The sequence below is a fragment of the Xyrauchen texanus genome, chromosome 39, assembly GCF_025860055.1.
Source record: "Xyrauchen texanus isolate HMW12.3.18 chromosome 39, RBS_HiC_50CHRs, whole genome shotgun sequence".
Classification (NCBI taxonomy): Eukaryota; Metazoa; Chordata; class Actinopteri; order Cypriniformes; family Catostomidae; genus Xyrauchen; species Xyrauchen texanus.
The window spans coordinates 34,200,718-34,213,509 of record NC_068314.1 but is presented as its reverse complement, the minus strand read 5'-3'; the positions used below and the strand labels follow the sequence as shown (position 1 = coordinate 34,213,509).

Genomic DNA, 12,792 nt, shown 5'->3' with positions numbered 1-12,792 from the left:
GGAAAACAATCCCATCACACTGAATTTATTTCTTCTGCCGATGTGTATGTTTAATGGTGATATTCCACATGCATTAATGTATTGTAACTGATTTGCTTGTATTTTCCAAAGCAGTCTTTAAGCCTTTATTCAAATGGCTGATGACAAAATATCAGTTCAAGATTTTATGCTTTGATTTATTTTATGTAAATTAATAAATAAACAAAAAAACCCCGCCAAATTTATTTTCATACGCCATATATTTTATATGGGGGATCTCTATGGTGGGTATGGCCCTACCTTCAGGACAACTCGCGAATCACGAGCCGTTGCCAAGGAAACGCCAACAAGAATGCCAGTAAACTTCCCTCATCTTTCCAGATCTTTTAAGCTGTGATCTTGGAAACAGGATTCGTCCGACTCAAATTTGTAAATAATAATGAAATAATACTTGGCGCAATGATATTTTCGTGCAAGGATGCAAATTCGCGCTCGTATTATATTTCCCTTGGCGAGAGCAAATGCAAACCTTGCCAACCTGACAGAAAGGGATTGTGAGGGAACTTTCTCCCGTACGTATCCCTGTGTAACCTCAAATTCCGCGAACTTAAGAGCGGGTAAGGGGCAATGCCAACGCGAGACGAGCGCGCGCATCAGCACTGCACTGTACTAGTTAAGCCGGTGATCAGCAGAACACCACTAACTAGTTGTGTCGGGAAACTATGGGATGGATTGCCATGGCAACCGACCAGACGTCACAATCTGGGCATGTGTGTTCCATTTTTGTCTCTTTCTTATTTTCAGACTGGAGGACTTGGATAGAGAAGAGGGAGAGAAAGGAAAATAGATTTTTTTGGGGGGGACAGCTGAGGAAAAAAATAGGGCAGCCATCTTTTATTATATTTTCCACCATATTAAAATATTGAAAATTTGCCTCACCTTCAGTGGACGTCTGCTCTTCTAAAGCGAGGCTTTTAGAGGCTTGGGGATTCGGAGGGTGAAGTTTCAAGACTTTTATTCCATTATCTCGGATGTGAATTTCTTGTTATGCTGTAAAGATGCCCGGATCGCTAAGCAATGAAGAAGAGGGACAAGACGACATGGATTTTGAGGACGACGTGCCAGGTGAGGGGGTAAAGAGTCACAGGGGAAGGCGAGTTCTGCCCTTCACAACTGCGCTGTTACGCCTAGTTGAATGCGGGGAAACGGGGCTCGCGCTACGCGGTCGTAAACGCGCATTCAATTTATTGTAGCGCGTAACCGGTAACAGTCGCAGTGTAGCTTCTATTCTCACACCGGACACCGTGCTTCCAAAAATAACGGCGCACTGTCCAACTGTATTTGAGTCACCAAAGCGCGACGGCCCATTTCTCAATTGTCTGTGCTGAGATTCGCATTCTCTCATCAGCCTGTTTTGGTACACGCGCATTTTCTGTGCATATAAATGAGTCATGCATGCTCCCCGTATTGTCTTTCCAAGCCAGTCTGCTCTGACAGCTATTGCACCCACGATGCACAATGAGTTCTAAACGTGTCATAATGTTCTGATGTAAAAAGTCTGGTGCATGACTGACTATGAGCAGTCATAACACTAATGGAAATAATGCAATGCAATATTCTGATTGATCTTTTTGTGATTTATCCATGATCAGTTTTCCACAAAGGTGATTCCTCTGAGGAACACCGAGGAGCTTCTTCATGGTCATAGTATCTTGGTGAAAAAGTTGCAAGTGCCTGATAGAGCCACGTGTGACAGGAAAACATCAGCTACAATGCCTCTCTCTCTTTGGTCTATTTCAGGGGCACAGACTTGAGCTGAGTTAACCCCTCAGTATCTCCAAAGGTTTTCAGTGTTCTACACCTCCTTTAGTGGTAAATTGACTGAAAGAGGGGCCTTTCCTTAAAGGAACATTCTGGATTAAAAACAAGTTAAGTGCAAAATGCATAACTTGTGGCATAATGTTGATTAAGCACAAAAAAATAATGTGGATTTATTTCTTATTTTCTAACAAAAAATACAAATGAAGGAACAATCTGGGTTACAGTGAGGCACTTACAATGGAAGTGAATGGGGCCAAACCATTAATGTAAAAATACTTGCAGTTTCAAATGTATAGCATCAAGATGTATTTAGCAACTTTGTTGCCATTACGATGTAATACCATAAATCCCTAATTTCTAAATCTATCGTAAAAACGATAATTTAAACAACTTTACATCTCAAATAATTTGATGTTTGAGTTTTAACATTAGAATCAATGTAAGTGCTTTTATAAAAAGCTTCACATTTCTGCCATTAATCACCCCATTCACTTCCATTGTAAGTGCCTTACTGTAACCTTGATTTCTTTTTTTACTTTTTTAAAAACAAATATTTTATCCCCTTTTCTCCCAATTTGGAATGCCGAATTCCCACTACTTAGTAGGTTGTCGTGGTGGCGTGGTTACTCGCCTCCAATTCTGAGACCGTCAATCCGCGCATCTTATCACGTGGCTCGTTGTGCATGACACTGTGGAGACTCACAGCATGTGGAGACTCATGCTACTCTCCGTGATCCATGCACAAATTTCCAGGCGCCCCAGTGAGAGCGAGAACCATTAATCGCGACCACGAGGAGGTTACCCCATGTGACTCTACCCTCCCTAGCAACCGGGCCAATTTGGTTGCTTAGGAGACCAGGGTGGAGTTCTTTTTTTTTTAAGAAACGAGGGACAAGCCGAAATGATTCGGTTTTTGAGGTAATCAACATTATGCCAGAAATGCTGTTGACTGAACTTGTATTAAACTCAGAATATTCCTTTAATATAATTAAGTAATCTAGAATGTATTTCGTGCAATAGAAACAGATACAGTTTTTGTTATAGAAAATATTTAAAATTGATACTTTATTTTAATGGTGTATTTCTGATACTCAGGTCAGACAACAGAATCACGTTGCCCGTTTCATCAAAGGTCAAGCCCAAAGCAGTGACTGTATGTGTCTTTAACTGTATCTTTCTGATTTGTTAATGCGTTGTGTAAATGGAGAGCCTGGTTAAAAAAAAAAAAGACTCATCAACCTTTTATATATATATATAGATTGGTATGAAATCAATAGGTGTTAGAGCAATGCGCTATGGTGGGATGAAGCCATATAGTAAGACTCAGCTCTGGCTGCCTTTTATACATTCATGGCACACGTTAAATAAAATCAATACATTTATAGTTTTTTGCCCACAGCCAGGTCTAGGCTGCCTCCGAGTTAGTCATGAATTAGTCACGTGACCAACCTGAATATGGGTTCTCATTTGCACCCCAATCTCGTATTAACCTTCTTTTTGCTTTTTTTTTTCGAGGCAGTGATTAGCAACATGTCTGAGATGAGAATTGCCGAGGGCTGCAAACGGGTTGAAATAATGTGCAATATACATAATAATTAATCATTAAAAATGTATCCAATCTCCATGTACACTGTAATCCCCCACATGTGTTAAAAATTAGAGACATTTTGCAGCTGAGGACTAGCTCTGATTTTGGGCTGTGCTGATTGGTTCAGTGAATTCAGTGTTATTGCAATTTCTATTCAGTGCCTTTGTTGTGTACGGCAGAACGTCTTCATGGGGTCCACTACATTACTGATGTTTTTATAAGGTGGTTGATTAATTTTTGGTGAGATAACATTGTAACTGGGCTTGAACATAAGATAAGCTAATTTTCAGTCCAGTTTTGAATATTTCACTGTGAAGAACTACCAGTGGATAATTCCTGTGCAATCAGATTGCAATTTATCTCTAGTTTCTCCTCAGCAATGATGGTTCACATTTGTTTTTGATCATTTACTCATCCTCATGTTGTTTCAAACTCATATGACACTCTTTTCTTATGAGGAACACAAAAGTAGATGTTAAGCAGAATCACCCTCAACCTCAGTCACCATTCACTTTAATTGCATGGGAAAATTATGCAATGAAATTGAATGGTAACAGACTAACATTAATCTCTTATTGTGTCCCATCAAAGAATGACAATCATCTGGTTTGGGAACATTTTTGGGTGGACTATCTAAGTTTATTTTCTTGCAAGAAAATTAATGTTCAGTTTATTTAGATTTTTGCATCGGCCCAAGCGTGCTTACCTTCACTTGTGGCGTAACCGGAGACGTGTTGCGACTGCAGCGTGGTAGACCCGGGTTCGGATTTTTACTCCACTGATGGTTAGGTTTAGGGTTTGGGTTGGGGGGGGTTCTGTTTATAAAGATACATTCCTCTTCACTGTATTACAGCCTGTACAGCTGAAAACGTCTCGCTTCACATCTTGCTTGTGTACATTTAAAACATTTTTTAATTAAATTTACACATGCCCATATGCCCAACAACACTTACTGCTTTGGCCACTGGAGGCAGTGTTTCAAATTTTGCTAAGCACTGACCGATTTTAGCTAAAGAAAAGTCAACCTACTGTTTCTGTTATTTTACTGCAAGATCAGTCTGGAGCTTAATTTCAGCAAATCTAAGAAGCAAAAGCACAGAACAAATATTGAAAATACAGCATGTATAATATGTCAAAGAAGTGTGCATGCTTCAAACACTGAACAAGGAACACATGAGGCTGCCCTGAGCCAGGAGGGTATGAAGTGATCACTGGTGCATGTCTTAACTCAAAAACAAAAAAAAAGAGACAAACTGATGATATATCAAATATAACTGAACAAAAAGTCCATTTTGAGCGGTGAGGAGATTCCATCTTAAATGCTTCTGATTGGCCATTGCGTTCAAGAAATCAACACATATGTCTGTGATTGGCTACATTGTTAAACGCTGCAACATGTTATACATAGAAACCATTTACAGGCCAGGGTCTATCTATTTTGTTTTAGTTGTTCTTGTTGCTTTTGTGCAACAGATGAATGACAATTTATTTGCTTTGAGATGTTCAATTTATAGATTTCTATTTTGCGGGAGTCCTGCGAATCGTTTTATTCTCCCACAACCAGCACACACACGAGTGCATTACGCCAGCGCCCGTCTCGGCCATCAGATCCCGCGCCGCACTCTGTTGTGTTGGGTCCGCGGGAGTGCATGTCTCTAGTCTACATGTGCATACACAACTTTTAAAAGCGGGCAATTTAAATGCACTGAAGGCTTCGTTGACAGATTTAAGTTGAAGTTATAAATGAAAGTCCATTTTATTGTCGCCGAATGGGCCAATAAATTACATCTGCACCGTTAGCAATTAACACTATTAACTAGCACACAAGCTGTAATAGCTGAAAAAAGAAGGTATGACCGCAACAACAACTCCAAAAACTCACTGTAATAAAGCCTACTACTTACCCAGCTGGCTCGTCGTTTTGAGTTCACAGAGTCACAGGATGTTTCCTTTTAAGATGCTCATTCATAGCAGTTGTGCTGCCATGGTATGACATTTCCGCTTTGCATAGTGAACAAAGCACCTTTCTGTTCGGCTGTAGTTTAAAGTATTCCCATACTTTGGATGATCGTGGTCTAGCTTTATGTGATAAAGCCAGATTGTCATTTTCACCATGAGCTGGAGCAGAAGCCGCCATTACTCGATATTTAAACGTAAATAATGCATGTGACGCGTCGACGCATTTCATTCGTGTCGACGTATTTTCATAGTCGACGTAATCGATGACGTCGACGCGTCGTTGCGGCCCTAAACTGATGATATATCAAATTTAATGAATGATAAAGAATGTCATTCATAGACAATTGCTGAGTTTGTACTTGGAATATTATTTAACCTCCACTGGATATGATTAATAGAGACATGCATTAGTTCTGTTAAGATATGCACATTTTAATCAGTTGGTTTTAAATTGTTGCATCTTGTGTCTACGTAGTGTTGCGCATCAAGAACAAAGGATGGATCAGCTCCAGAGAGAAAGAGCGATTATTCCCAGAATGACTAAACAGGACCTGTGGTTTGTAGTCTTTCAGAACAGAATGTCTAAAAATAAAAATAATTTTCAAATGTTAAAGGAATAGTTCACCCAAAAATATACATTTTCTCATCATTTACTCTCATGCCATCCCAAATGTGTGACTTACTTTCTTCTGCTGAACACAAACAAAGTTTTTTAGAAAATATCTCAGGTCTGTTGGCCCATACAATGCAAGTGAATGGTGATCAGACCTTTGTAGCTCCAAAAATCACATAAAGCAAAACAGAAGTAACCATAATACTATAGTGATTAAATCCATATATTAAGTAGCAATATAGGTGTGGGTGAGAAACAAAACCATTTTAAGTCCTTTTTGTCTGTAAATCTCCACTTTCACTTTCTGATCACCATTTACTTGCATTGTATGGACCAACAAAGCTGAAATATTCTTCTAAAACTCTTTGTGTTCTGCTGAAGAAAGAAAGTCACACATCTGGGAAGGCATTAGGATGAGAACATGATGAGAGTATTTTTCATTTTTTGGATAAACTATCCCTTTAAAACAGTTTCATCTGCTAGTTATGCACAAGTGGTCCTGGTAGGAGTTTGTGTTTTTGTTGATTTAGGGATCACCTGTGATATGTCCTCATTAGGAAGTATAGTTTTGCCTTCTCTAATTACCCCTCCCTCCACTCTCATTCTGGGGTTCTTGTACATAGACTTATCGTCCTTTGAAATTGAAAGATTACTCTGCTCAGAGAAGCCATTGCTCTGATTGGTGGGGGCTATTTTTGGAAGCTGCACTGTGAAAGCGGACACCCCTTCCTCTTCACTAGAGTTTGTGCATGTCTAAGTTTGTGTAAATCAGTGTTGCATCACACACTCTTTCTTGTGTGTCATCAATCCTTGCATCTCACTCCACAGTGTCAAATTAAAAGAATCATGACAATTTTCCCAACAAATTGCCTGGTTTCTCAAGAGGAGAGTATAGATGCAGCAATAAAATAATTATACTGACTAAACTCAATTACAGTGGCTTCTTTTGAGTTTGTAGGTTATTAGGACATTCATTTTAGACTGCTTTGCTTAACTGGTTGTGTACTTGCAATTCGTATCGCTGTGTCCAAAATGACATACCATGCACTGTGCACGTTGTGATCTAGGGCATGAATTCTTAAAGTATAGTATTATCTCAAATACGGTTTAAGCTTTATTTGTTTTCAGCTGACAGTAGCAACGTTTCAAACGCACGCAATCTGTTGCCGCTTGCTTATGCATGTTAGTTAACCTCAATTCAACACTTATGGAATATCTCAAATAATGCACAGTTATGGCTACAAATATGAGCACCCTTGGTAAATATGAGCAAAGAAGGCTCTTGTTTATCCTTTTGATCTTTATTCAAAATATTTACAAAAATGTATCCTCTAATGGATATCAAACTATTACAAACACAACACAAGTTTTATTAAAAAAAAAAGGCAAATTATTGGCACCCAGGGCTAGACTGGTTATCTGGCATACTGGCATTTTGCTGGTGTGGTGACGCATTTTGGGGCCGATCAGGGGCGGACAGGCCATCGGGAGAACCGAGCGGGCCGGTGGGTCGGCCGTGAAACGGGCCGGATGGGCCTCGATAAGCTATAATGAGCAGCCACGTTATACAGAATGGACCACAAAATGGCAAGGCGATATGTAGAATAGGACAGCGAACATCCCCCCGCTCAACTTTTTGGGTCAGTTGCTATGTAAAATCCTGAGCCGATTTCTCTTTCCAGTTTAGCCCTGTTGGCTCCCTATTATTCAATACTTTGTGCAACCTCCCTTTGCCAAGAAAACAGCTCTGAGTCTTCTCCTATAATGCCTAATGAGGTTGGAGAACACATAGCAAGTGATTTGAGACATTCATCCATACATAATCTCTCCAGATCCTTCAAATTCCAAGACTGTCCTTCAGTTCACGTCACAGGTTTTCTATGAGGTTCAGGTCAGGGGACCGGGATGGCCATGGCAGGACCTTGATTTTGTGGTCAGAGAACCAATTTTGTGTTGATTTTGATGTTTGTTTTGGATCATTGTTCTGCTGGAAGATCCATTCACACCCATTTTAAGCTTTCTGGCAGAGGCAGTTAGGTTCACTGTAGATTTTTTTATCTGTTGGTATTTTATCTCTTCATGATGCCATGTATCTGAACAACATGTCCAGAACCTCTGGCAGAAAAACAGCTCCACAACATTAAAGATCCACCACCACATTTAACCATGGGCATTGGGTACTTCTTCATCTCTGTGTGCGCCAAACTCATCTCTGGTGTTGATGGTTTGTTTCATCTGAGCATAGAACCCGGTCCCTTTTGAAGTTCCAGTTGTGTCTGGCAAACTGAATACGCTTGCGTTTGTTGTTGGATGAGAGCAGAGGCTTTTTTCTTGAAACCCTCCCAAACAACTTGTTGTAATGTAGGTGATGACTTTTTGACTGCAGTACAAGACCCAATTAATTTCTGCAGTTCTCTAGCTGTGATCCTTGGAGAATATTTGGCCACTCGAACCATCCTCCTCACCGTGCCTGGAGACAATACAGACACACGTCGTTTTCCAGGCCGATTCGTAATGTTTCCAGTTGATTGGAACTTCTTAATTATTGCCCTGATGGTGGAAATGGGCATTTTTCAATGCTTTAGCTATTTTCTTATAGCCACTTCCCATTTTGTGAAGTTCAACAACATTTTGCCGCACATCAGAACTATATTCTTTAGTTGGCAAATGTAGGCAAACATGTTTTGGAGGATTGTTTTTTATTTAATTATTATTCAATTAGTTTACTTCAATTAAAGGTTAGATTTTTGTAAATATTTTGAATGAAAAATCAAAAGGATAAACAATAAAACATATTTTTCACAGTCTTCTTTGCTCACCAAGGGTGCCAAATGTTTTTTGACCACAACTGTATGTATTCACACAGCGTGAGGTGATGGTAAAGCAATTCAACTAATTTTTAAGGTTTCTCAGAAGTTTTGGTAGCTGCCACTTTCACTATTAATTACAATAGAGCACATTAGTTGGGCTCATGTAAAAATCCCATACATTTCTTGCATAGATACATATAATGAAGATGCAATCAAGTCTATCTTCCCACACTGTCAAACTAATTAATATTTGAATATTTTGCAAATAAAACAAAATATATTGCTTCTATACTTAAACTCAACAACTTTAAATCAACAGTTAATTTTTATATTGTTTTTATCTGATAATGTCATTCGCAATCCTTCATGAGATTGTAGTTCATTCCCTCATGAAAGACGGTAAGTACACAGTCTTGTACGTTTGTCTTTTTTCTGATTTTCAAAGAGTTTTTTGCTCCAAATCAAAGTTTGTAATGTTGAGATTCACCTCGGAGCTGGATGGTTTCCTTCATGGCTTGGAACTCTGTTATGAAGACGTTTATTAAGTCCCAATGGAAGACATACTTCCGGAACCAAGACGACTGAAAACATTGGTGGGCACCGATGTGCAATTTGGATTTGTCAGGCTAGCATTGAGACCTGGTAACCCCAGCCATTCAGCTACTGTACATAGCACAAAGTCATGACGGCTTAGTACATGAAGTGCAATTTTGAATGCAGTGTCTGTCTTTGCAAGGCAAAGCAAAGGTTGGTGGAACAGCCGGAGACTGCGGCGTAGTATTCAGAATGTACAGATACAGCCTAGAAAAGTTACATGCTGTCTCATCACATAAACTGTGGGGGCACTATTAACATATGCAATCTGTCAGGGTGCTAATGTGATTTCCTGTAACTGCTTCTCTTCTTAACAGCGAGCACGGCCAAGAATCTCTGCTCTAATGGAGTCCGGCAATGACCCAGTGCTTGCTGGAAGGTCACAATTATCCCAATATCCGTGCTTAGCTGACACGGAAATGTGTGGCTGCAGCTGTGACATTTTAAGGCCTGCTACCAGGAGCCAATGGCAGTGGCATAAGTTATAATCACCTGGCAGTACCTGGAAGAGCATTTGTTTACTTGGCAACATGGCACAGATTGTGGCTGCTATTGCGATGACCACACCCTCATGAGAAACAGCATCCATTGCCTCTTTTATTAGATCATTTGTCTTTGAGATTAACTTCATTTGGCAAATGGCAATGCAGTGGATGTTATTACATTAGCAAAGGGATTTAAAAGAACAGAAAGGATCTTTCATGTTAGTGTTGGTGTAAAAGGGCTAGTTCACCCAAAAATGTAAATCGTGTCATCATTTACTCACCCTCCATGTTCTAAACCTGTATGAGTTTCTTCCATGTTAGGGACTGACAGCTTCATACCAATTACTTTCCTGACTTATTTATTTTTTTTAAATCAAGGTCAGATAGTTTTGTGTAATTTAAAGTATAACCTCTCCAATTTCTGTTAGATTTCTCTGAAAACAAGGCTTAATATCTTATGTCATTCTGTTCTCAAGTAATTTTTTCATGTCATATACTCTACTCTATATTTAGATTTTTCTTTTTAATCTGAAAAAGGACAAAGATACACAAATGATCAGTTAGAAAACGATTTTGTTTTGCTCTGCAGCATCTACATTAGTTAACATTTCTCTTTTTGTCCTCAACAGTACAAGGAAAATGACAACAGAATTCCCATTTGGTTGAGCTTGCCTTTAACTTTGATATTGATAATATAGATACTGAATTGATTGGTATAGATACTCATAATGGTTTGATAAATATATTAGATAACCCTCACATAATAGCAATAAAATCCAAACCACTTAAAACATATCTTGAAAATGTAATACCTTTGCCAGATATTCTTACTTGCTGTATTGCATCACCATGACTGTAAGTGAGACATGAATGAGCAAGAGATGTGAGTCTGATTCGCCTGGCAGGCAGCAGACACGTTCGTCAGACATGAAAGAGCCTCACTGTGAGATGCACTGCAGACGCGCTGCCCTAAATATCCATCATCTCACAGGCAACTGCTCTGTTTATGTGCAGCAGAAGATTAAAAAAAAAGAAAACCTCCTAGCGGTTGACAGTAAGACAGGAAGCTCTGTATTTACGAGAGTAAACACTCAAAACGCCCAATAGAGCTGCAAGCTGAGCTTGAACTGTGCAGTGGCTGCTCTCACAGGAGCTGAAGTCCTCAAACAGTGGCAGCTAAATAAAGGTTAAGTGGATTGTGAGGATATCATCCAAGAGGCTGGGAAAGCCCCATCTCTGGCAGTTCCCATGGGGCGTGTTGGGCTGCAGGGCAGGGCTTTAGCTGATTGACTCCACCGCACACGCTGCATATTTCATGGGCCACATTGTGAGCTGAAGATAGACAGTCGGTGGAGTTGTACCGTACAGCTCCGGTTGCAGAGGATGCCTCTCTGATGTCTTTTTTGTGCTTAGCCTTTTTGACAGCATGGCGTTATTGAAGTGTTAAGAGTGCATATGCACTGCCAGACAGTAGTTTTTGTTTACTGTAAGAGATTCACAGTTCAGCAGATGGCAGAGACCTCACCTCTCTCCATCACTCCCCTTTCAGTGTGTCAACAGGAATCTTTGCTTTTCCTGTCACGAAGTGAAGGATTCCCCCCCCTCCTCCCCAGCAGAGATGGATAGATAGATAGATAGATAGATAGATAGATAGATAGATAGATAGATAGATAGATAGATAGATAGATAGATGAGTTACTCTAAATCATTAACATATGCAAAACTTTATTGAATTAAAAGTAAGTAAAAGTTAATTGAAGGATTTGATTTGCAAGAAGATTCTGCTGTGTAACTAATTAATAACATTGCAGGGTTTTCTTGCAAATTAAATAAGATAGAACATAGATAGATCGATCCAATAAAATTAAGGAGAATGATGTGGGATATATTGAAGGCTTGTGTTGGCGTGCTTTGTTGCTGAATCTTTTGTATGCTTTTATTTTTTCTTCAGACGAGGATGAGGAAGGTGAACGTGAGAGGACTGTCCCCATGTTGCCGCTAGAGAGGTTCTTCTCTGATGATGACTCGGTTAAACAGCAGCAGAAGAAGAAGCCCAGCAAGATAACAGAGGTCAAAGAGCCCAAAGTAAAGAAGAAGAAGAAGAAGAAGAAGACGGAGGTAAGGAACAGCCTTACAAGTGTTATTTAATTTAAACATGGATGTGCAGGTGTTATTATGACATTATCAGAATGCAATGCATTTTTGTGACAGATTTATCAGGCTAAACCTGCATATCAGGGATTGATAACCTGCTTGAAGAATTTACTTGCTGGCCCAGGATAGTTTATGCTGGTTAGTGCTCGTCTAGCTGGTGGCTCTTACAAAAAATAACTGAAAAAGTTTTTTAAATGTAGTACAAGTGTGGTAAATACTGCAGTATTACTGCAGTTCTGAAAACTGCAGGAATAATGCATCCAAATTACCACAATTGTACTGCAGTACTGAAAACTGCAGGAATACTGCGTCCAATTTACCACACTTGTACTGCAGTACTGAAAACTGCAGGAATACTGCATCCAAATTACCACACTTTTACTGCAGTGCTGAAAACTAAAGTAATACTGTGTCCAAATTACCACACTTGTACTGCAGTACTGAAAACAGCAGGAATACTGTGTCCAAATTACCACACTTCTACTGCAGTACTGACAACTGCAGGAATAATGCATTCAAATTACCACACTTGCACTGCAGTACTGAAAACTGCATCCAAATTTCCACACTTTTACAGCAGTACTGAAAACTGCATGAATAATGCGTTCAAATTACCACTCTTGTACTGAAAACTGCATCCAAATTACCACACTTGTACTGCAGTACTGAAAACAGCAGGAATACTGTGTCCAAATTACCACACTTCTACTGCAGTACTGACAACTGCAGGAATAATGCATTCAAATTACCACACTTGTACAGCAATACTGAAAACTGCAGGAATACTGT

The 12,792-nt window shown here is 39.5% G+C and overlaps 1 protein-coding gene across 1 annotated transcript in view; it reads left to right on the top strand.

The window, feature by feature from the left end:
• The first annotated feature begins 876 nt into the window (after nt 1-876).
• The window catches only part of LOC127632512 (chromodomain-helicase-DNA-binding protein 5-like), a 67,574-nt gene continuing 55,658 nt past the window's right edge, over nt 877-12,792 (top strand). The window contains exons 1-2 of the mRNA XM_052111127.1: nt 877-1,104; nt 11,801-11,967. Coding sequence (XP_051967087.1) covers nt 1,038-1,104; nt 11,801-11,967 — 234 coding nt within the window. The 5' untranslated portion in view covers nt 877-1,037. The remainder of the gene's footprint in view (nt 1,105-11,800; nt 11,968-12,792) is intronic.